The sequence below is a fragment of the Lepisosteus platostomus genome, chromosome 6 (genome assembly GCF_059453375.1).
Source record: "Lepisosteus platostomus isolate fLepPlt1 chromosome 6, fLepPlt1.hap1, whole genome shotgun sequence".
NCBI classification, from domain to species: domain Eukaryota; kingdom Metazoa; phylum Chordata; class Actinopteri; order Semionotiformes; family Lepisosteidae; genus Lepisosteus; species Lepisosteus platostomus.
Genome location: NC_142616.1, coordinates 6,186,911 through 6,213,140, shown reverse-complemented (window position 1 = coordinate 6,213,140; position 26,230 = coordinate 6,186,911). Strand labels below are relative to the sequence as shown.

General features: G+C 39.8%; 1 gene segment (V, D, J or C); it reads left to right on the top strand.

Moving 5' to 3' along the window:
- Nucleotides 1-1,734: 1,734 nt before the first annotated feature.
- Nucleotides 1,735-22,802, top strand: LOC148659774 (Ig heavy chain C region, membrane-bound form-like). The segment is given in 9 exon segments: nucleotides 1,735-2,114; nucleotides 9,796-10,119; nucleotides 10,731-11,048; nucleotides 11,928-12,230; nucleotides 15,916-16,239; nucleotides 16,827-17,144; nucleotides 17,773-18,066; nucleotides 18,421-18,569; nucleotides 20,229-22,802. Coding segments are annotated over 9 exon segments (2,151 nt in total).
- Nucleotides 22,803-26,230: the final 3,428 nt, after the last annotated feature.

The window sequence follows — 26,230 nt, the reverse complement described above, 5'->3', positions numbered from 1 at the left end:
CTGAGAAAAACTAAGGTTGCTGCTGGAAGAGGTGTTAGTGGGGCTAGTAGGGGGCGGTCACCCTGCGTTCTGTGTTGGTCTTCAGTACAGCGATGGGGATACTATACTGTAAAAAGGCGCCTTCCTTCAGATGAGAGATAGAACTGAAGGCCTGACTCTCTGTGGTCATTCAAAATCCAAGAGTGTTCCCTCTAAAAGTGGCTGTTATCCTGGTGTCCTGGCCAACTTTCCCATTGGCCTTTCCCAGTCATGGCTGTTTAATAATGCTTATGTATGAATGGTGGCTTTATCACTCTGGTCTCCCCACAAACAGCTGATGTGTGGTGAGAGAACTGTGCACGCTATAGTTGCTGTTGTGTCATCCAGGTACATTAGTGGTGGTGGAGGGGAGTCCCCATTACCTGTAAAGTGTAAGCAATTATTATTATAGTGCATTGAAAAGTAAAACAAGAAATAATACATATATCTGTACATGTGTTCATTTAAGCTGGATACTCTGCAAACCTAATGGAAAAGCAGTTTATTTTGTCTGGACTTTGTGTCTAAAGAGGAAAATAACGTGACTTAAATGCACATCATGAGATTATATCTTCTTTAGATTTAATCAACAGTAGGGAGACTACAAAACCTTTATCTGATCGTTTAGTTTTCCCCCCCCACACAGAAAAATACTGTCAACTGAAACTCCTGGTTATTACCTCAGAATCAGTTCAGTGCTGACATCAAGTGGCAGTCCACCTAAACTGCAACTACTGAGAGCACTGCAGTCAAAAAGACACTGGACTGAAGTATACTGTAACATGTATCTGCCAGGACAAAGTGGAACATGCCTATTTTAGTTTCACTTACATCAAATGGTACTGATACCCAAACTCTCAAAATTTCTGAAAAGGTGTAGTATGACCGATTGTTTGCAAATTGGGACCCTGATTTCATCTGTCTTTTAAGCTTATTGTTTGTTAAGGTATCCAATTCAACATAACAGGAGGCTGCTGTGCTTGGAGGAAAGGTGAAAGTCTTAAAATACTTATTTCAAATAGTCCAGCTTCTAGTCTTGATTACTCAATTTTGTGAACTTTAGTTTTCAGTAATACTTTGATGCATTATTTAGTCCACATAACTGAAGTGTGGTAATTATTGAATGTTTGTGTTAGCTAATTTCTGACTCTAAGCCTTGTGATAAGTATTTACTGTACATACTGTACACTAGCTCTGAAAAAAACTATTCTTTCAAGTCTGGTTAGGTACAGAACTTATCAACAGTGACTGCAAAGTAGGAATAAAGGAATGAATGGCATTCAGGGAACCTATAAAATAAAATTTAAAAATACTAATCAATTTGGTTTACAACACTGTTCCTGCAGACCCCAATCCAGAAAGTTTTACAGGTCACTATTAAATTAATTTATTGACACAGAACAACTTGATAGTGGTCGCATAAACATGCAAACTGTTAAACTTTAAGCAATTTAGAGTTTAGTTATTTCGTAGTAATTTTGAGCTCTTTTAGGAAACTCTAAGTATGCTTCAATCCTCAACATCCAGGGTTATTTTAACTAAACAGAAGACTTACTTGATTTGTTATCATGATTCATAGTTAATAACTAATCTCTGACAAGAGGAGAACTGTTAATATATTTATTAATGTGGGAGTTTCCAGGACCAGGGTTAGAATCTTTCGTGTATGGTATTGTGGTATGTTTTCACAACCCATTGTTTTAGAGATAGTAAATTCACTATTGTTAGAATGCTATATTCTTTATGGACTGGTAGCTCTTAATGGTGTCTTTTTTTCTTAGGTGCCAGGGCTCCAAGTACACCAAAGGTGACGATTACTCCCCCATCCCTGGAAAACCTTGGGAATTCCACCTCCATCACTTTGTCGTGCCTAGTCACCGATTTTTTCCCGATAAAGATAAACATAACATGGGTGGAGAATGGAACCCAGTTAAAACTAGGAAGGCAATCTGGGACTGTCACAACAGAGAGCAAAACGTACACTGTAATGAGCCAGTTAGATGCCACACTCCTAGACTGGGAAAGCAACTCTGTGTACACCTGTAAGGCCACCCACAACAACATAGAGCGGACTGACAACATCAGCATGTGCAAAGGTGAGTTCTCCTTGTTCTTGTCCAGTGGAATGGCTCACCTGGGGCCTGGCATTTTATAGAAGAAGCTGTTGCTCTCTCTGGTCTCTAGTGAGGGTGCAGGTGTGAATGGGGGAGTGGACACACGATTTATTTTAATCCCCAATGCTTCTCTTTTAACCTGCACTCCCCAACGCACTGGTTGCCGCTCCCATTGGGAAATGGAAATGCATGGCCACCTGCTTCTCCTCAACCCGAGTATATAAGCAGCACAACTACACCACCAGGAGAAGCAGTTCTCCATTTGGCCTGAATATTCTGTGCCACGTTACCTGAGGACCAGAATCAGGCGTCACGACCACCAGCCAGAGGAGATCATCTCGCAAAAGAGCTAACCAGTACCAGCAGCGGGTTAATAATAACAAACGCCGATGCACGTGTTAATCCATCAGCACATGCTCCACCGTGTGGCGAGTAGCACTATTTAAACCATCTCCACCCGCGTCCCGCTGCTCGGTATTGAGTATTCACCTCGTGAGCTCTACCCAGCGATTACTATACCTTTTGTTTCCCTGGATTATCGACTACCCTTTTCGCCTTCGGTCTTCAGATTTCACCTTGCTCCTCGGATTGTTTGCCGCCAGTGTCTTTAACGGATTTCGACCTACTTTTCTCCCTCTGACTACGATCTGGCTCCTTGTTTCGGATTGTCAGTTGCCGTGACTCCCACCTACTCCTGCGTCTCCATAGGATCCCTATCTCCTCTCCAGAGCATCATTACATCAGGATAGTGTCCTTTGAGATGTTGTCCAGTTTATTGTTTTTTTCAGATGTTACAAGGCAATTTTAAAGGAATTCTCTCTTTAGCTCCTGTTCTCCTAGCTCCTAGATTTCCTTATATTAAACTATTATGCAAGACCCCCATTTCCGTGTGAATGAAGGCAGCCAAGAAGGAAATATTACCTGGATGAGGTGATGCAATACCTGCATGAATTGTTAATGATGTGAGCGACAGACTCATTCCATTATTGTACAGCAAATTAAGGAACTGTATATAAGCTCCATATTAGGCAGAAAACCAATACCCTTCAGCTGATTCCCTGGCTTCCATAACAAAAATGACGAAATGACATCCTTGTCCCAAAATTCTACAAGGGCCCAAAAGTCTCTTCTTGATTGTAGCCACTTGTATCTTGTATGATTTAACCATTCATTTGAAAAGTCCTTTACACAAATGTAGCTTCCTCCAGTCACTGACAGCAGCAAATCCAACTTACTTGCATGTCAGTAGATTCTCTTGCAAGGTTCTCCGTGATGTTACATCTTAAGAGAGAAGTACAATAAATTCTAAAAGTGTATTTTCCTAGCTCTCCTGGAGCTTAAACTAAAATAATAAAGAGATAAGTCATAGGTTTATTCCATGCTGAAAAGAGAAGAAAGAAAACACGTTTTGGCCGTGGAGCCTTCTTCAAATGTTGTGCTTCCTTTCTTATCTTTTCAGCATGGAATAAACCTACTACTTTTTCCATTGCAGCCTACGCATCCTGACGCAGCTCCCAACCTGAATAAAGAGATATAACAATGATCGCCAAACCAAGCACCAAAATATTTGGTCCATTTACACTTATGTGCACACTGGTCTGCTGATACTCAGTGAAACTTTAAATTGTATACATAGTAGTAAAACTATACCAGCAGACGTTGATTCAATATACAACATTCTCATGGACACATGCAGATATTCTAAAGGAACAAACACATTTAATAATAGTTCTAATACTATATGTACGAGTGAACTATTCAAAGATGTCTATTCACTGCCTCTGTGGAGGTTCCTCAATGCCAATTGACTTTTACATTCCAGAAAACAAGGCAATACACTGTACTCTTAAATAATTTCTGAATTTAAAACTTTCACAATCTGTTTGACAAAAGCAATCAGACTGAATGCCAACTATGAGATCGATTAAGATTTTAAAAATGAAAACCTCTGTTAAGCACTCCATCCTGAAATAAAACACACAAATGTTGCTCCTTTCTCTTCCAGTGCTTCAGAGTTCCCCTAAGAATGCGGCGGTGTTCCTCATTGGACCCTCAATCCAAGACATTTCTGAGCAGAGACCACTCAATGCGACATGTCTAGTGACTGGCTACAACCTGAAGGCATTTTCCATTACCTGGAAGATAGATGGGAAAAAGCAGACTGCCAAGATAAAGACAGAAAATCCTATAACAAACCCCAATGGGACAGAGACTATGAGGAGCATTCTGGAGTTGACAGAATACACGTGGAACAAACTCAAGCTTGTCTCTTGTGAAGTGAAGCACGCTTGTGCAGAAAAACCACAGATAGCAGAAACCGAAAGAACAGGTAGAGTTGTTCTATTCACTTTTTTTCTCCTGCAAAGAATTGAAAATACCTTATGGGACTCTGTAAATGCTGCAGATGAATTAAAGGTAATGTCCACACTATACATAAAACAAAGACCTCAGAATCCTGAAAAGGCTCTAGAAAAACATTTCTTTAAGTTTTTGTTAAGATAATATGAGGATGTCTGTCAAAACTTTGCGTTTTACGTAAAGAGGTGAGGTGGCATTTTAGCAAACTCTTTGTTAACATGAACACTAAGACTTAAACAAACTGTAACAAAATAAACCATAATGAACAAACATTTATCATTAAAAATCTTCACTTCCAGATCCCAGGCCACCAACAGTGGAGGTGAGAAGGTCACTCCGAGATTACCTGAGAACAGACGGAGCAGAGCTGGAGTGTCTCCTCATTGGTTTCTTTCCAAGCAACATCTATGTAAAGTGGCAAGCAGATAACAGAGATGTGCCCAATGACCAGTACATGAACGAGCCAGTTACCAGTGATGGAGGAAAGACCAATTTCTCAATGGTCAGCAGAATATTCATCCAGAGAAATAAGTGGCAAAATCTGAAATCCTACAAGTGTGTATTTAACCAAGGCAATGGAGAAAGGAAGTTTCCAGAAAATGACAAAGTCCTTTCTGGTGAGAGCGTGATCCTTTCGTCTTGATTTTAGATTATTTTGCCTTTCACATTCATAATTGTGTCTGTGCTTAGCACATTGGAACTTTAACACCAGAGACACCTTTCCCTTTCCACAGTATGACTTCTCAGGGATAATAGATGCTGGTAAACGAATAACTGAAGTCAACCTGCAAGACATGCCCAATTAGAACAATTGACAAATTGTATTTTCATCTAGCTGAATGAGAAATTATGTGGCACAGTCATGCAGTTCCTAGCATTGCTGCCTTGCAGCTCTGGAGTCCTTGGTTTAATTCCCAACCTAGAGTGTTATCTGATGTTCTCTGCATGATCACATGGTTTTTCTCTAGGTGCTCTAGTTCCCTTCCACAATCTAAAGACTTACTGGTAGGGGAACTGACACCCGGGAAAGTTGGTCCTGGTTTGAGGGTGTGCATGTTTGTGAGTCTACTCTGCAAAGGACTGGCATCCCATCCTGGGTACATTTTACCTTGTGCCTGTTCCATACTGGAAAGGGCTCCTCCCAGCGCAACCCAGCATTGGAAGAAAATGTTAGGCAATGAAGGATGAATAAGAAATCCTCAAGGTGGTAATTTAAATTCCCACAAAACAATTTCTATGTATATGTCAGCAGACAAACATTTAACCTGATTTGGACAAGTATAAAGAATAAAGACCAACTTAGAAGTGTGTGTCAAAAAGTCTAAGAACTTAACCTCAATGAAATTTTTAAGCACTAAATTGCTATATGAAAAAAATAAAAGGGTGAAAATTGTAGGGCCGTAAAAACAGTTTGATTAAAGGTGTTTTATGGACCAGGCCAATTTTATTTTTGAATGCACAGTTTCAGAATATTATAGCTGTGCACTCTGACATTCTTAATGCCTTCTTTTCAGATGGCGTAGCATAGTCTCAGTCCTCCAGCCTGAAATATGCATCATCCTGTCAACTGACTGTAGTTAAGATCTATAGCAAAGACACAAGGTGCACTACTATTAAATTAGCAAATTTAGTGTCTGTATCCTATCATTCTCAAGTGCACATTTTTGAAGGCTTTTCCATGTGATTAACTTGAAACAATATGTTAACCTTTGTAAAGGTCTTACAGATGTACCCACAGTCGAACTCCTGCTATCCCCAAGTAAAAACCAATCTGAGAACAGCCCCCAGCATCTGGTCTGCTCGGCAACCGGGTTCAGTCCAACAATCAGGTGGTATGGTCCATATCAACCGAAGACGAGCACAACTGAGAGAAGAGCAATGGGATCCGACGGTCGCTTCAGTGTAATTAGTGAGCTGGAGATACCCAGGAGCGAGTGGGACCGAGGAGATGTTTACCAGTGTGAAGTGGAGGACCCATTTCTTCCAAATGGCATCAAAAATAACATCAGTAGCTGTTCAGGTGGGGGCAGCATCACGTCTGAGAGGAGCTTCCTGATAGAGTTTTTAATTTACACTGTAATCATTAACAAAAAAAAATTAAGATTCAATACAGCTTTGGCAATTTCTAATATCGGCCTGCCACTGAACTCAAAATCTAGACAAACAAGACAATGACGTTATATTTCTATAAATGATTTTGAATATTTCTTTCAACATCTGTTTGTCAAATGTAATCGAATGACGACCATGAGTTTGATTTAACTTTTAAAAATGAAAAACCCAGTGGAGCACTCCATCCTGAAAGACGAGACAGAAATGTCAACTTGGCTTTTACTGTACTCTCTTCCAGTGTTCCAGAGTTCCCCTAAGAATGCAGCGGTGTTCCTCATTGGACCCTCAGTCCAAGACATTTCTGAGCAGAGACCACTCAATGCAACGTGTCTGGTGACTGGCTACAACCTGAAGGCATTTTCCATTACCTGGAAGATAGATGGGAAAAAGCAGACTGCCAAGATAAAGACAGAAAAGCATCTAACGAACCTCAATGGGACAGAGACGATGACGAGCATTATGGAGTTGACAGAAGACATGTGGAACAAACTCAAGCTTGTCTCTTGTGAAGTGAAGCACCGTTGTATAGACAAACCACAGACAGCAGAAATCAAAAGAACAGGTAGAGTTGTTCTATTCACTTTTTTTCTCCTGCAAAGAATTGAAAATACCTTATGGGACTCTGTAAGAGCTGCAGATGAATTAAAGTTAATGTCCACACTATATATATATATAAAAAAAACTGGAGACCTCAGAATCCTGAAAAGGCTCTAGAAAAACAATTCTTTAAGTTTTTGTTAAGATAATAAGAGGATGTCTGCCAAAACGTTGCGTTTTACGTAAGGGGTGAGGTGGCATTTTAGCAAACTATTTGTTAACATGAACACTAAGACTTAAACAAACTGTAACAAATTAAACCATAACTAACAAACATTTATCATTACAAATCTTCACTTCCAGTTCCCAGGCCACCCACAGTGGTGGTGAGAAGGTCACCCAGAGATTACCTGAGAACAGACGGAGCAGAGCTGGAGTGTCTCCTCACTGGTTTCTTTCCAAGAGACATCTATGTGAAGTGGCAAGCAGATAACAGAGATGTGCCCAATGACCAGTATACGAATGAGCCCATTACCAGTGATGGAGGAAAGACCAATTTCTCAATGGTCAGCAGAATATTCATCCAGAGAAATAAATGGCCAAATCTGAAATCCTACAAGTGTGTATTTAACCAAGGAAATGGAGCCAAGACGTTTCCGGAAAAATATACAGTTCTCACTGGTAGGAGAATGTTCCCTTCAGTTTTCTGTTTGATGGGTTTTCTTATCATGCTTGTGTGCTAGCACATCCACCCATGTTCAACAGGAGTGACAACTTTCCCTTTTGATGATTAGAGTTTGAGTTCACTGCACCATAGATAAGAGGACATCTTATAACTTAGTACAATAAAACAGAAGTTACTGAAAATAATTGACAAATGATATTTGGTGATAATTTACTGAATTGTCATTCAGCTGAATGAGAAGTACTCAACTGAGGAATATAGAATTTCTGTACATTGGTGTAAAAACATCCCATGTCATCCCATGTGATAAAACCGAAACAATATGTTTAATTTTTCAAAGCTCTTGCAGGTGAACCCACTGTCAAACTCCTGCTATCTCCAACTGAAAGCAAATCTGAGAACACCCCCCAGAATCTGGTCTGTTCTGTATCCGGGTTCAGCCCAACAATCAAGTGGAGTAGTCAAGATCAACCGAGGAAGAGCAAAACTGAAAGAAGAGCAATGGGATCAGATGGTCGCTTCATCGTAACTAGTGAACTGGAGGTACCCAGGGGCGAGTGGGACAGAGGAGATGTCTTCCAGTGTGAAGTGGAGGACCCATTTCTTCCAAATGGCATCAAAAATAACATCAGTAGATGTTCAGGTAGGCGCAGCATCACGTCTGAGAGGAGCTTCCTGATTTGGCAATTTCTAATATCTGTCTGATATTTCTAATATCAGTAAATGTTCAGTTACAGGCACATATTTTTAGAAGGAGTTTCATAAAACATATTTAAATCATTCCATACTTCCAACATTTTTTCTTAAATCAACATATACACTGAAAATGAAAAAAGAGCTTCCATTTCTTCGCCTTTAATAAGGCATCTGCTTGAGCCTTTACATTCTGGGCTCCTTGCCTGGGTGAAAATTCTTCTAGTCATTTTTCACCCTGTGAATCTACACGAGGTGATTCAACTAAATAAGGTAACAAGAGCTCTTGCAGTAAAAAATGATTTTCCCCAGTAGATCTGAACAGTGAAACCAGGGCCCCAAACCTACAGAAGCATGTCACATGATATTAATAATGCCAAGTTTAAAGATGTCAGGCTTTGTGTAAGCCGATTCAAACACCAGAAAATAGTGTCACATGCTAGATAGGTAGTGACAGATTTTTTTTACTCAAAATCTGCCACACGTTGTAGAGTGAAAATGTAACTTTGGTATAGTTCAAAACAGGGAAATCTCTGCCAACCATCAACCAAAAGTTGTCAGCATTGTAACTAGAAAGTGTGGTACCAAACACACACACACACCATTGATCCATGGCCTGGCCACAGATCATTAACTCTTCGGTCCTTCGAAGAAGCTCCTGTGGATTTTCAACCCAAGTTGAAGTGAAGCAAGAAGTTAAACCTTGCCTCTTTTAGGTTGATGATGTCACAGCAAGATATATGTCAAGCAGTACTGGAAAAACTTTGTGTTTCTTTGTACTATTATTGGTTAACATATAGCTAAACACCTATAATAGGAATTTCAAAGGGATATTGTTTTCACAGATAAAACCATACAAATTTGGTTGGATTAAAAAAAAACTTAAATTATGGAGATTTATTCAACTTTGATCTGGAGACGGGCAACGCTCAAAACCATAAAGAGCTCTGTAACACTGTAATCAAAATTTTGATTTTCTGCTAACAAAGGAACAATTTACACAAAGTCACTTTGCTACTGCTGTGGCAGTTCCTAGTGTCCGCTTCATTGTTACTGAACTCCAAGTCCAGGCAAGAGGGGAATCGGTCATATTGTATTTCTATAAATTCTTTATAACTTCCCCTTGGGAAAATGTTTCACAAAAGTAACTGTAATGGGATTTAGTGCCAACTACGAGCTTGATTTTACTTTTCATTCTTTAAAGAACTCTGGAGTGTTCCATCATGAAAGCTGACATAAATGTAAACTTGATTTGGGCTTTGCTCTTTTCTCTTCCAGTGCTTCAGAGTTCCCCTAAGAATGCAGCGGTGTTCCTCATTGGACCCTCAATCCAAGACATTTCTGAGCAGAGACCACTCAATGCGACATGTCTGGTGACTGGCTACAACCTGAAGGCATTTTCCATTACCTGGAAGATAGATGGGAAAAAGCAGACTGCCAAGATAAAGACAGAAAATCATCTAATGAACCCCAATGGGACAGAGACTATGAGGAGCATTCTGGAGTTGACAGAAAACACATGGAACAAACTCAAGCTTGTCTCTTGTGAAGTGAAGCACCCTTGTATAGACAAACCACAGACAGCAGAAACCAAAAGAACAGGTAGAGTTGTACTATTCACTTTTTTTTCTCCTCCAAAGTTGTACTATTCTTTAATTCACTATCAAACTATCAGTAACATCATGGCAATTATGAATCTGGTAAAACAGAAACAGGCATTTATAACTGTGTTCTGTCTTCAGATAGAAGGATTGTAACTCATGAAAATACACTAAGGAGTTCATATCAGCATTTGAGTTAATAAAAGGGATAGAAGAAATAGAAATTAATTCCATGAGTAATTAGGAAGAAGAAAAATGTCTGGAGGTATTTAGAAAGAGACTCTATGGGCTTAAACATTTTTTTTTTACTTTTCTGCTAAGGTCTACCTTAATGGGATGCCTGCAAGAACTGTTGCCTTTCAGGCTTTAGTAAGATAAGATAAGAATACTTTATTGGCCATGTACAATTTAAAAGCCTTGCTCAGGGGCCCAACAGAGTAGGATACCTCTGCAGGCTGTCTTCCAGCCACAGGTACAGATCCTTAGCCACAGAGCTCCGCCCTGGTAGAAATGAACCTCTGCTGGGGTGGTGTTTTAGAACTAGAAATCAGCTCTTAAATGAACAAGAACAAACAAGCAGTGCTCATTAAACAATGTGTATCTGCCTTCTAGATCCCAAACAACCCACAGTGGTGGTGAGAAGGTCACCACGAGACAACCCGGGTTCAGACAGAGCAGAACTGGAATGCTTGCTGACTGGCTTCTCTCCCAGTAACATCTACGTGAAGTGGCAAGTAAAAAACGTGGATGTGCCCGAGAGCCAGTATATGAACGAGCCCGTTATCAGCGAGAATGGAAAGACACGTTTCTCGATGGTCAGCAGAATCTACATCCATGAAAATCAGTGGTCCCATCTGAAATCTTACAAGTGTGTAGTTAACCAAGGCAATGGAGCCCAGCAATTTCCCGAAAGTGATGCAAATCTCACTGGTAAGAGAATGTTCCCATTTTGTTTTGTCTGATGGGTTTCCTTTCATCCTTCAGAAGGTGAAAGTGTGTGCTTGCAGATCTGAACTTGATCAACAGCAGTGACACTTTTCCCTCTCGACAGTCAATACAGTTAACCTAGTGACTGAAGTCATGTAATCCTTCGAAAATGCCTCCAACAATTCTTAAACAGTAAGTAAATTCAATTACCAAGTTTAATTAGTAAAACGGATACACTTACAAAATATATAAACGAGTTTCCTTAAAAGTTTTTTTTAAATGTGAAAGTATTTTCAGCATACAACTGAAAATATTAAGTGGGATGTTTTATAGATTAAATGATATCCTTCCCACACGTCTTTGAACAAGAAAATCTTGATGTGAGAACAAAGAATATCTGAACATCAGTGTTTCTTCTTCAAGTTCTTCCAATAGAATCGACAAAGGAAAGCATCTGTTCAACATTAACAATAATGGAATTAGTGACACAGAATGCCTAAAAATGTAATGTGACAAATGTTTTAAACCTTCCCTGTGATTCATTGTTTGTGAAAACATGAACTGTTAAAAACTCTTAGGGCATTAAAGCAGCACGTGAAAGTTCATTTTGGTTAAGAAAACAGTTGGAATGAAAACAGTGCACAGCTCTGCCATTCTAAGAACAATAATCCTGCCTACTGAATTGCAGAACTTAATTTCAGTTCTCCAGACCTTGCTATTCAGCATCCAATTTTGATTGCAAAAATAAAATGTTACAAATAGCACAGCGACTGAATAAAGTTAATTTGGGGTCAAATTATCTGAATCCTACTATCAGCGTGGGCACAATTTCGATTGCCATCCCATGTGATAAGATTGAAACAATATTCTTACCTTTTAAAGCTCTTATAGGTACGCCCACAGTCAAAATCCTGCTATCCCCAAGTGAAAGCAAGTCTGAGAACAGCCCCCAGAATCTGGTCTGTTCTGTGTCCGGGTTCAGCCCGACAATCAAGTGGAGTAGTCAAAATCAACCGAAGAGGAGCACAACCGAAAGAAGAGCGATGGGATCGGACGGTCGTTTCATCATAACTAGTGAGCTGGAGGTACCCAGGAGCGAGTGGGACCGGGGAGATGTTTTCCAGTGTGAAGTGGAGGACCCAACTCATCCAAAAGCCATCAAAGGGAATATCAGTAGATGTTCAGGTATGGGTACTATAACTTCTGACTGGAGTTTCATGATGCAGCTATAATTCGATTTTTGATATATATGCATGTGCCTGAGATTTTGTGGATCAAATCAGCCTGGATTACTTTTATGCTATACATGCACTAAATTTTTTTATATATTAAAGCAAGCAATCCAGTATCACCCTGAATGAAATACTGAATAAAGCATGGCGTTGATTAAGTCATCAATTGTTTTGATGTAGTCATAATGTTATTGAAATCAACTAAAATGTATATTAGTCATAGTCACTTTTTAATCACCTACAGTACTTCTAATTCAGTGTGGTTGATTAAATTTTTGACTATAATTACACTTACTATTAGTCGACTAAGGCAGAATTAGTTATAGTCACATTTTAGTCAGTTTAATTTTATGCAGTTTAATGTATTTGTATAATAAAATGTATAAAGTTTTAGTTTAATTCATTTTTAAAATGAAGTCAAAATTAATTCTTTAGCTTATTTCTTTTTAGTTTTGGAAAATTAAGTTTAGTCCTGTTTAATTCACAATTAAGACTGTTCTAATTGAATAGGCTTATAATTGTGTGGCAACTTTTTACATCCCACGTTGAGCAAATAATGTGCAGAAGACAGAATAGGAACCTTAAGTGTCACTCTAACCAAATATTTCACACATCAGATGATATTCTATCAAAAAGCCCTAGTCTTTGTTGCACAATCTAAAGCACATTGATCAAACATCTTCTTCTTCGTCGCATTTTCCCACTTATGTGGGGTCTGCTTGTTTGCACCGATTTTTCCACTTCGTACAGTCTGCGGCGTCTAGGCAGGAGACTTTTGCGAGGTGCATGTCGCCTTTCAGCCGATCCAGCCAGCGCAGAAATGGTCGCCCATGGGGCCGGTGGCCTTCCACATTCAATTCGAGGGCGGTCTTTGCCATTGATGTGTCATTGCTGAGGCGCATGTGTCCATACCATCGCAGGCACGATTCCCTCATTTTCTCAGTGACTGGGGCGACTCTGAGTGTTTTCGCACCTCTTCATTCATGACATGGTCTAGTCTTGTCAAGCCGAGGGTCCATCGCAGCATCTTCATTTCCATTTTATGGAGTGCCTGGTCATGTTTCTTTGTTGTTGGCCAGCATTCAGTTCCGTATAGGGCCACTGGTCTGACCACTGAGCGGTAGACTTTGGATTTGATCAAACATCAAACACCAGAAATAATTGCACAATGAAGGGGTAAAAAATATATCTTATTGGTAAAGATTCATTCAATTTGTTTGGATAAGAAAATCTTTTTGGCACTGTTAATAATAATTTGGTACCTTAATATAAGATTTTAAATTACTTTTTCAAAATGTTTTTTACAAGGTTTCAAAGCAATATTATTATAAATGTATTCATTAGAGTCCACTGTCAATACTGAATTTGCAATAATTATAGACTGCAAAAATTACTGCAAAAAATGACCATACAGGACAAGCAATATATATATACTCATACCTCAGTATCCGAACCTAGTTCATTCCTGAAAATCTGTTTGGAGGATGGGAGATCATATATCAAAAATAAAAAATTCCATTATATCTTATGGGGAAAATTCCACCCCATACTGAACTGAAGACAAATTCACTCAAAAACCACACTAAACCTATAATACCATACAGACCATTACAGCAGGTTTAGTGAACAACGCAGTTCTGCTCAAATAAGCCAACTATAGCTGTAAAATAACTAATGATATCATATTTACATTTTTCATTTTTTTTCAATAAAAGCTAGAATGATGTGCATACTGCTGTCGACTATAGCGCTAAATAATATTTTTCTCTTCTCAGGGCCCATTATGAACAGCAATTACAAAAAAAGCAATTTGAAAATGAGAGCACACGCTTCTGTTGTGATCGGACACAAAGCACTGCCGCCTCACGGTGTCCTTAACCACAATGCCTTGCATCCACACAGAAGCAAACAGCTGTTCAGTGGCACTGAACTCAAATGTTTCCAGAAGGTTCTTGGCCAAAGTCAGTCGCTTTCGGCCTTCAAAGTGAATTACAAGGGACAAATTCTTTATGTTCGGATTAGTGAAAATTTGTAAACAGAACGTTCTTATACCGGGGTATGAGTGTACAATCTTTACTTCACTGACATAATATTATTAATTACCAGATCTTTCAATACCATGTTATTTCAGTCAGAAAAAAATGACCATATTCTAAGAGTAGTGTGTTAATGACATCATACTAGCATCATGACAAAGAGACATGCCTCTGCTTCAATGCCTCTGCAACAACACTTTCACTTCACATCCTTCAGAAAAAAATAAAAAATAAATAATCAAATGGAATGCCTCCCCATGCTACAAGAAGTTGGTGTTACGATAATATTTTCTTGGTTACACAGCTACATAACCAAACTTTTTTATAATCAAGGTGGTCTAGTTTTAATCTTGAATCTACTTAGTACAGCATACTGTATACTGTATATGTCATTGCTTGTGTGCCAACCAATTAACATTCAATAAGGGCTCATGACATGGGGTGTGCATGAAGCAGGATGGAAATGAGGAACAGTTAGAAAACAAAAGAGAAAAGGAGAGAAAATGTCACACAGAGATACAGTATTTGCAGTTATCATACAGTAGTAGCCCTGTGGCCACAACCACAAACACACAATCACAACTCTGGGATGATACCCATTCCACTCACCATGCTCTTTGCCAGACAGAAGGTAAAATGCACAAACGGTGGACCCCATGTGACGAAATCTGTTTCCGTGTGAATTTTAGTCAAACAGGTCATTTCATCTCGTCTTAATGTACTCAATAAAAATGCAAAGCAATTTAGTTTTCCTCGTCGACATAATGGATTATTTTCATAAGTGTTTAATCATTTTTAAATGAAATGAAAAAGAGGTCGTATACAAAGATTTTTATCAAAATTTGCATTGAAAAACTAACAATCATAAATCACTTAGGGCTAGGCGATGGATGGATGGATGGATGGTTGATATTGGAGCCCTCTAGTGCCTGCATTGGGAGAAGTCGCCTTTCTATCAAAATGTTGTTGAAACAGACATAGACACCATGAGGCTGAACTTTGTCTTTGCATACCTGTTCGAATCCTGAGCTGCAATTCAATCCAACATAGCGGATGACAGACGGCACGAGCTGCAAAAATTCGGGCATGTCTGAGCTCTTTTCAAAAACAAAAAATTGAGTAACCGATAGTAACCGATAGTATGACTCCTTTTAGAGCCAGTGACCTCCCAGTATGCCCCTTTAACAGACGGTAAAGGACAGTAACAGTAAAAGTCGTTTTACAAGACTAACAGATTCTAACTCAGATTATTAGACAGGGTATTTCCCTACATTCCATTGACACAGAGGTGTCAGCAGATGCAGGAGTAACCAGGGCTGTAGCTTCTTCAAGAAAATACTTAGCATTCAGGAGCATAAAACCATTCACCATTGGTATCGATTCACGAAAGATTTCCACATTATTCCACCTCAAACTGAAGTGTCAGCTGGTCGGAGTAAAACATGCTGTTTTGTTTTGCATTATTTCGGGAAGATTCTACCTTTTTGCATTGAGGTTTACCTTGAGGAAAAAAAAACCCACAACAAAAGCATCACACAACTTTTGGAGAATTCCAAGCATAGCTTTCTTCTGCGTTTTCCATAACCTATTATTTTCTTCCAGTTTTCCGGAACACCCCCGTGAAGGCAGAGGTATTCATCTCCGGGCCCTCATTTCGGGAGAGTTCTCAGCAGAAAGACTTGACCGTTACGTGTCTGGTGATTGGCTACAACTTGAAGGACTTCTCCATCAGCTGGACAGTCAGCGGATCCCTCAGCACCAGTAGTGGCAAGACCCCACCGGTGGTCAATACCAATGGGACAGAGTCCATGAACAGCTCTTTGAGGGTGAAGGCAGAAGAATGGAACACATACAAGCAAATCACTTGTGAAGTGAGCCACCCTTGTTCAGACCAGACACAGAAACTGCAAATTGCAAAATTCAAAGGTAACGTTCTATATCCATTTTCAAAAGGGCATTTTCCCAGTAACCGCAAGAAAATCTGAGTACCACTGTTCTTTCGTTAATCAATGTTCCGTAGATATGACAAAGCTCATAATACTGCTACCTTCCTTTGAGGATGTGAATGGCTAAGTAATGCAATTCTTTTTGACATGCTCCTTTTCACAAATTTGGATAATTTTTGATAGATTTTTCAAGTATGAAATACTTATAAGCCGCGAGCTACTTATCCACAAATTATATTTTAACCCTTAAACAATAAACTGCAGAGCAGGCTAGTTGTTTTCATCAGTGATAAATACAGTATGTACTGTAACGCGTTGCGTTACAGTACTATGTATCTTACATACTACACAAGTAAACTATCAGGCATCTTTTTGCAGCTCAACAAGCTATTTCATCTAAAAAAAGTAGAAATGTATGTATCTCTTATAAGCATCTCCTAGTCTGTAGTGATATCTGACCTCTGGCATCATAAAGCTTTAAACTTTTGCAATCTAAATGAGTTAGCCTCAACACTCCATTGAAGTACATAAATAAAATGCACATGAATGCTTCAATTTATATTTCAGATCCCAAACAGCCTACAATTCAGATCTTCGAACCTTCCGAATTTGACCTGCAAAATTCAGACAAGGCCATTCTAGTGTGTCTGGTATCTGGGTTCTTCCCAGCTGAGATCTTTGTGAAGTGGAAACTGAACGGTACAGAGCTCTCGACATCTCTGTACACCAACAGCCCTGCAACAAAAGATCCCCAGCACAACACATACTCCATGGACAGCAAACTTCAAATCCCCAAGTCCGACTGGTATAAAGGCTTGTACGCTTGTGATGTCTCGCACGAGTCTTCATCAAAGCCGATTGTGGGCTCAGCCGACAATGTATTTGGTGAGCAAAGTTCTAAAATGTACTGAATAAAGTTCTGCAATGTAATGAATAAAGTTTTCCTACCTGCTTCAGGTTGGCAAATATGGTCTCTGCAGCATTTTAGCATGTTAGGAAAAATGAACAAAAATTGAAATTTAATGGCTCTCCAGCAGAGAACACATCCCAGTTTTATTAAACTCTAAATAGAATGACAGTAGGCAACTCCCTACCAAATGTAAAGCAATCCATCACAAAGATGCCTGCACACAGTTAAATACCTGATTATTATAAATAGACATGTAGCAGGGGCTACAGACTATAGAAACAAACCCCCTGATTTCCAGACTATGCTGCTGCTTCCTTTAGCAAACCTAACATTAGCAAATTATATAAGTATAGTATGATTTGGTGTTTAACAGAAATCCTTATTCAAAATGTTGGGGTTAAAATATGCATCAGAATCGTCTACTGCAGTCAGTCTCAGGATAGAGCCCAAGAAGTTTCAATAACTCAGACCAAGAGGGTTTGTAGTAAATCATTTCCTTTTTCATGAGCTCCAGATCCTACCACATTTGCCATTTGTTCCCATACAAGTCCCATGTGTACTGATCTCACAAATATTTTTTTTCCCCTTTCCCCCGTTTTTCAGTCTCCGTGATTTCGTCTCCTCCGAAAGCAAAACTCCTGCGCTCTTCCAGTGAACTTGTCTGCCTGGTGTACGACTTCAGTCCTAAAGCCATCGACATCATGTGGCTTTTAAACAAGGACCCGGCCCCTCAGAACCACACAAACAGTGAGCCAGCCAGAAGAAGTGACGGGAAATTCACCAGCCGGAGCACTCTTCACATTCCTGATGGAGAATGGGCCCCAGGAATGGTTTTCACCTGCAAGATCGTCCATGAAGCCTCCAAAACACATCTCCTGCACAATATTAGCAAGCTAGGTATACTGAATATTTCTGTCTTATCATCAAGATCAGTACACTGTATTCATACTTCAATTCTTCTGCAGGATGTGTGCCTTTATTAAACATTGGGTAGAAGTTCAAGTAGGTAGCTGTGTCAGCACACATAGGCATGCATAGGCAGCAAAGGAACAGGTAAAGGTTTATTCCTTTATTGTGACACCTGAAGAAGGTGTTGGATCGATGACCAATTATCCTGTTTTGTGTTTGTATGTTTCCTTCTTAGTTGCTGAAACATAAGGGAATGTAATAGATTTCTGGGTTCTCCTGGGAGACAGTTCCTAGATTTATATCGGCCTTAATACTGAAATGTTCTTGTTTCCTCCATCGAAGACATCATCAAAGAGCAGGACTACTTTGATGAGAATGCACACATCTTAATCCCCGAGGAAGATGTGCAGCAGATCTGGACCACTGCCTATACATTCATCTTCCTCTTCCTCGTCTCCTTCATCTACAGCAGCATTGTCACCATGGTGAAGGTGAGGGTGATCCATCTTATATTCATTTAAATATGAATTTATTTCTCAAGTTATAATTTTTTTTTCAAATAAGCCATAATAGAATAATTTACTTCAACATCCAAAGGTATATCCATAGAAAATTAAAAATCAATTAAACATTGATATTTACATTGTTGAAATACTGTACACACTGAAAATATGTTATTCGTTAAAAATAAGTTATAACCTAAACATTGTCATCAGTTTACATGTCTACTTATGTTCTAGTAGTTGGGACTTGTTTGATAAAATATTATTTTTTACACAAAAGATACAAATACGTTGTGTCGTTGTTTAGCACGGTCTCCAATTTAATTTATTCTTATTCTAAGCAGTTCTGGAATTTGTTAGGATACTGTGCAAAATTCAGTGAGAACCCATAAAGTTGCTCCTGTCAGCGCTGAGTACTCCTGGAAAGTTTTCTCTTGAGTTCTTTCTTCATCTGTAAAGTGCACAATCTTTCACACAGAACATCAAGGTAGCGCCTCAGATCCATGGGTCTTAGTCCTGGTCCTAAGTAACCTCAGTTTCTGACGGATTTCAGTCTAACTAGTTCCTTAACCACTGGTGATAATTGTTGTTGACCGTTTTCTAAGGACTTGGTTTCAAACATATCCTATAGCTAAAGTACATTATTTTGGGCAACTAAAGCTTCAGTGCAGTATCTTCTCATCTTGCGCGTTAAGGATTCTTACTATGTCTATCTGATGCTGATGAACAAACACAGGTGGGTTTTCTTCTACCTATGTCCAGTGGGACACATTTCAGATAACACACCTGACTGAAGGCAGTCCTGAATCTTGCTAATCGGTACAGGTTTTACATTTACAAATCTCCTGCAAAATTGTAAGAGATTAAAGCAAATTTTAAAACATACCTGCAATCAAGAATTCATCTGGTATAAAACACAGGCACATGTGTCACACAGAAATGTGTTTCGGATCCACTGCAAAGGAGAGTCAAGGAAGTTGGGCGCATTGCTACAAAATTCTGTAACTTCCCTGCTCTACTGTGATCAAATCCTAGCAGGAGGAAAGCAAAGGCGACCTCTGCTGGTAGGAGGTGGAAATGCCAGTTGTAGGTACAGAATCGTATACAGTAGTTTATCACTTTTGCGAACGTTGCTGGCCTTTTTAATGACTGAAGTAACAAAGTAAGCGATTACAGGGCTGCCCCAAAGCAAAATCTCCACTGCCCAGATTCCAAGAAACAGAAACTCCTTAAGAAGCTCTTAGAGCACAGAGTAGGCACGGAATGTGTATTGCAATGCGTGATCTTCCAGCAAATATGATGAGACTTTGCATTTGCATCGTGTGTAATTCCTTTGGGTTTGGAAGGGATAGCATTATTAAGAATCTGAAACAGATTAAACCACCTTTCTGCAAAATATCATGGTAGGTTATTGAAGGAATGTAGATTAAAAAAAAGGTTTAAAAAAAACAATAATGAAACAAAAGTAAAAAGCATCAGTGTTTAATTTTTGAAATTTTATCACATAGAATGCCAGAAAAAAATGAGCATTTTGATTGCATCCATTCATAATATAATTACCACTGTATACTGTATTTAGAATCTGTAATTTGCTTTGGATTTTTAATCATCTCTTTTTTTACATGTCTTTTTGTTCTGTTACCACAGGTGAAAAATTAAAACACCTCTCCTTCCCCCACCCACCTAATGGAACTGGCAGCGTGACAGAAGCCCTGGTGCAACACAAGCAACACTTTTCAAAGGCCGTGGGATCTACAGTCAATGCAAACACCTTTCAAGGGAAGTTGGGTCTACACCCCCTCCCTCGTCTCTGACATGTGATGGGGTGCCATGTGTTATCCTGATAGGGGTGATCCAAATAAAATCACACCCTGAAAAAAATCCTGTTCGGTCTGTAGCCTTAACTTAAACCATTTTTCTCACCTGTAGAGACAAACCAGAATCTGTGTTCACATAATTACTTTGGAATGCACCAAGAAGCAATTTTATGCATGACTTGGTATAATTAGAAAAAAAAAAGCAGAAAACTTCTTATTACGGGAAAACTATATTGTAACGCAATGGGGTTCATGTGCCGCTGCCATCTCAGGTCAGCCCCCCCACCATCGGGGACTCAAACCTGGGCCTCCAGCATCACTCAACAGGGACCCAGCCCAACAGCTGCAGTCCCTGCTATTCACAGGGAAAAGCGGTGACATCACCGCACTGGTAAGCCGGCTCGAACAACCTGCAATGGCAGCCATATGCATTACACTCTCCCCCACTTAATTCACCATCCTTGGCGAAGGGCTATCGCATCCCACTGCTAACACCAATGTAACACTCCAGGGCTCATATGCACCCTCGCCACTGCCACCTCAGGTTGGCCCCCCACCACTGGGGACTCAAACCCAGGCCTCCGGCATCACTCAATAGGGACCCAGCGACTTGAGCCAAAGGGAAATTTCCCATCAGCCTGACGGCTGCGGTCCCTGCTATTCACAGGGAAGGGCGGTGACGTCACCGCACTGGTAAGCCGGCTCACACAACCTGCAATGGTGGCCGTATGCGTTACAATATGATATTAGGGAGGTAAAAACATGGCTGCAGACTTAGGATGAGATGTTGCTATATGCTAAAGAACAGGCTTAGACCTATTTTTCAGAGCTGTGCACCTCTTTCTGGAATGAAAATAAACCTAGAATAAGTTTTCTTACACTGTTTCCTGGATTCCTTACTTAAACCTCTAGCAAAATGGTCACCAAATATTAAGTTACTCCCAAAATATATCTCAAATTTCAAATTTAGCTTAAATTATTTCTTAAAACACCTCATCCGTCTTTCTCGATTCTTGGAACTAGACAGGGTGCTGAAGTCAACATTGACACGTCTCGGTCAGGTGGGTATAGTACATTAATGCATCTATCCCAAGATCCTCTGGGAAGAGAAGTTCTACTTAAATGCAAATAATTGTTACTGCCATTCCACGCCATTACAGGAATATGAACGTTTTCAATGTATATTTACTGTATTGATACTTGTTTGCTAATTTAACCTTGGTGCTTAAGATCGCTTCACTAATTAAGTCTAAGTTAGAGTAAAGAATTGAAAATAATAATAATTAATAATAATTGCTTACACTTATATAGCGCTTTTCTGGACACTCCACTCAAAGCGCTTTACAGGTAATGGGGACTCCCCTCCACCACCACCAATGTGTAGCATCCACCTGGATGATGCGACGGCAGCCATAGTGCGCCAGAACGCTCACCACACATCAGCTATCAGTGGGGAGGAGAGCAGAGTGATGTAGCCAATTCATAGAGGGGGATTATTAGGAGGCCATGATTGGTAAGGGCCAATTGGAAATTTGGCCAGGACACCGGGGTTACACCCCTACTCTTTTCGAGAAGCGCCCTGGGATTTTTAATGACCACAGAGAGTCAGGACCTCGGTTTTACGTCTCATCCGAAGGACGGCGCCTGTTTACAGTATAGTGTCCCCATCACTATACTGGGGCATTAGGACCCACATGGACCACAGGGTGAGCGCCCCCTGCTGGCCCCACTAACACCTCTTCCAGCAGCAACCTTAGTTTTTAAAATGCAGCAATAGCGGAGAAAAGGAAGTGCTACAGTTGCCTACCCCTGGAATAAATCAGGTGTACTTTGTGATACCACTAGAAGCCAATACAGGGCAGTCAAAATCGAAAGATTTTACTCCATGAAAAGAATAACGTTAAAACAATTAAAACTAAACTTTGACATATTAACGTCTTTTACCCTCTTTTTGCTTCAGCTTCTACAATTATATTTAAACCATAATAATCTTTAACTGTGCATTTTAATACAACTTGCTTTAATGTCTCATTGTCATTTCTTTGTTAACAGCATTAAAAGACAATTGATGGTAATAAGTATTCGACTTTATCAAAGTTTGTTCCACTGGACCACTTTGTTTAAATTTCTGTTCGCATTTTAAGGCATTAATGTGCATTCAAGTAAACAATAACAATTAGCCTTTTTCCAATTTCTTTAGGTTGTATTTTATTACAAAACATTTTCACTAATCTAATATTAAAAGCTTTAAATCATCACATAGTGTGTATAATGTGAATGGGATTGTAGTTCTATTATAACATTTTAATTAAGTTTATAATTAATATGATTAACAGGAGGAGATAAGTAGCTAAGTTATATTATCATGTGTTTCTTTCATCAATACAATAAAATGTGCAATCTATACCTTGTAGTGTTTTCTTTATTATCCATGTGAATGCTCTTGTGCATTAAATTAGAAAACTGATACTCAAGTTTTCTACATTTCTGTGGACTTTCCTGAGTTACACTGGGCACTGCCAAAACTACTCCTCACATCTCCAAACACATATGTGCCAAAGAACAGATTCTTCCACAATTAAAACTAACCAAAATGCCTACATTTAAAATGTTAAAGCAATTTTTATCATACATTTACAGATTCAAAGACTGCTTTACTTTGCAGCAATAACAATAGTTGAAATGATTGAGTAAATTCTCATGCAAACCACACATTCAAATAATGACATCAATCTCCTTTATTCAGAGAAGAAGCTGACAGGGGCATGCTGACAGCCACAATAAGTCTGGGAATTATAAGAGGTGCAGAGAAACGAAGCGCCAAGTTGTGTTCTTGGTTCTCTTCATTAAATGTGGTCTGTAAGCATCTTGTAAGCAGAGCAGCAAAGCCAACCTGAGGAAGGGTGAGGTTCTGCACATCTAATATTCCCACTACTCTGCAGGTACCTGTGTACAATGGGAAGTCAAGCTCTACTGTACCTGAAAGCCAAAACTTACTGGTATTTGTTCCAACAGAGCTGGAATTTGGAGCTAAAGATTTTCAGTTTCAGTTCTTGGATGGAGCATCTACGCCTGATTAGTCTGAACACTCTAATTAGGTTACTTAATCTCCCTCTTATAGATCAGAAGCACATTGTTCAGTTAGAAGCTTAGGTCCAAGGTCCCCAATTGACGTCCAATGTGTCTACAGCAGGACTGTCAAACTCAAACCCAACTGGTCCAAACCTGATAACACATTTAAACAATTAATTTAATTATTTCCTAAATTAGGCATTTAGAGAATTTGCCTTCAGGTATCTTGCAGTTGATGACACCCCATGTCATTAAAGGTATACAGTAGTTAACTATAAAAAGTCTTAGAAACTGGTTAGAAGTTTTACACTTATGCAGCTAATTAATGAAACTAAGTAAATGTGATTGTCACAGGAACAAAACTCAAAAGATACCAGGCTCTCAGGCCTTCAGTAGAGTAAGTAAGTAATGCCACTGCATAGCAGTAAGTGTTATCATCTGGAGTATACAGTAAGTTACTTTATGAATTAATCGTTTGGAAATGTACTTTACTTTTACCAGGTTATTTTAGTTCATTTTTATTAATTTTGCTAAGCACTATCAGAGTTCCAAACCTGAGGTATTAAATGAAGGTAGTGGATAATAAATGACTTAGTTCAGGTGGAGCAGGTGTGTTAGTATGTGTAGGCTGCAAAGGAACAAGTAATAGGTTTATTCCATGCCTAAAAGAGAAGAAAGAAAACACAACATTTTGGCCATGGAGCCTCCTTCAGGTGTGAGAAAGACAGGGCAGTAAAGCAAGGGTAATGTAGTGGGAGAACAAAAGCTGGGAGAGAGGAGTGGCGGGAGGCGGGAGCAGGGATAGACAGAGTGGCCAATCAGGCAGTGTGAAGTCAGGATAGGTGAAGAGAGGTGTGAAATGGCCTCTCTTCAATCATGGCCTCCTAATAAACCCCATCTCTGAACTGGCTTCATTACTCTGCTCTCCTCCCCACTGAGAGCTGATGTGTGGTGAGCGTTCTGGCGCCCTTTGGCTGCCGTCGCATTATCCAGGTGGATGCTGCACATTGGTGGTGGTGGAGGGGAGTCCCCATTATCTGTTAAGCACTTTGAGTGGAGTGTCCAGAAAAGCGCTATATAAGTGTAAGTAATTATTAATTATTATTATTATAAATTAAACCTACAATGAACAGTGAGAATTTAGAAGAAAATTGATGGAGTTTTTAATGAAAGTTTGGGAGGAATGAAGGCAGCCGAGCTCATTCAACACAGCTGCTGCAATTCCCACTAATTCAGACATACGCAACTGGTCTCCATATATATCAAACGTCACCCTCTCCTCTTCCTCGTTCATTTTCTGCATCCCTCTTCCACCCCCTCTCCACCTTTGCAGCTGCCCAATTGGTCGCATGGGGGTCCTATCCTCCCCGTCCAACGGCCGGGAGGTCGGCCCTCAGCCAAGCGGGTTAAGCCAAATCTTCACATTCCAATAAACGATTCTAATTTCTCCCAAACTTTCGGCTGCTGTCATTCCTCGTGAAAGAGAATTGAGAGAAGGAGGAAGGTGTGATCCTAGCTGCAGGATAATTTTAGTTTCTGACATAGGAGTTAGAAAAACCATCTTTTAGAACACAAACGGAGATATTAGTGTGATCATGGCTGTCGGAGGTGAAATGAGAAACAATGGGCTTGGAGAGATCTTTAACCTTCACAGCCCTAACATTTTCTCTGAAGCAGTCTCTGAGTCTCCTTCCTGTTTCCCCAATGTAGATGGCTGGGCATTTACTGCAAGAGATAAAGTAAATAAGGTTGCTGGAGGTACAAGATGTCATCTGAATGATCCAGAATTGTCCTGAGGGGCCCTGAAGGAGTGTGGTGTTAGATATGTACTTTCCAGTTAAAACAGAGAGCTCTGTTGCAAGGGAAAGTGCCTGGTGTGGATGGTTGCTGAGGGTGGTTGAGGGAGCTATGAACATGGTTACACAGATTAGGTGGTGGGCGATATGAGATGATGGGGCGGTCAGAAAAGAGGACCCCAATAGAGGGATCATCCTGTAGGATGGAAAAGTTGTAGTTAATAGTCCTGGGGATAGAAAGTGTGCTGGGGTGGTAGGGAAGCACCAAAGGAATACGATTGTTACGGTGAGAGTTCCTGATTGAGTTGATGGTCCGAGGGTTGTTTTTGGCTTGGGCAAGGGCCCTGTCAATAACACTGCTGGGGTATCCTCTGTTGATGAAAAAGGAGTACATTTTGAGGGCTTGGTTCTGGAAGTCGATGTCATCGCTGCATAATCATTGTAGCTGAAGGAACTGTGAAAAGGGGAGAGAGTTTTTAGTGTGTTTGGGGTGGAATTAGCTATACAGGAGATAGCTGTGTGAATCCGTGGGTTTGTAATAAACCGAAGTGGAGAGTCGGGGGTAGTTGATGGAGAAGTTGATGTCTAGAAACAGAAGAGTAGTGGAAGACTTGTTTAACTGTATATTTGAGAGATGGGTGTAAGTTGGTGAAGTGATGCAGAAAGTGCTCAAGCTGGTTGTTAGAACACGTGACGGGACCAACGCAGTCATCAATGTAGCCCTTGTAGAGGTCAGGGACAAAGCCAGTGTAGGAAGTGAAGAAGCGTTCTTCTACCTAGCCGACAAAAATATTGGCATAGCTGGGTCCCATGGCAACCTGTTGGTAATAAATGACTTTATGCTCTCTTAGTTTTACAGTGCGCTACGTTTCTTTCCTTACTTTTCCAACAAAACAGCAAAGGAATCATTTTGTGATATTCAATTTTATTAACACATACACTTGAACACAAAAGTGATACACTT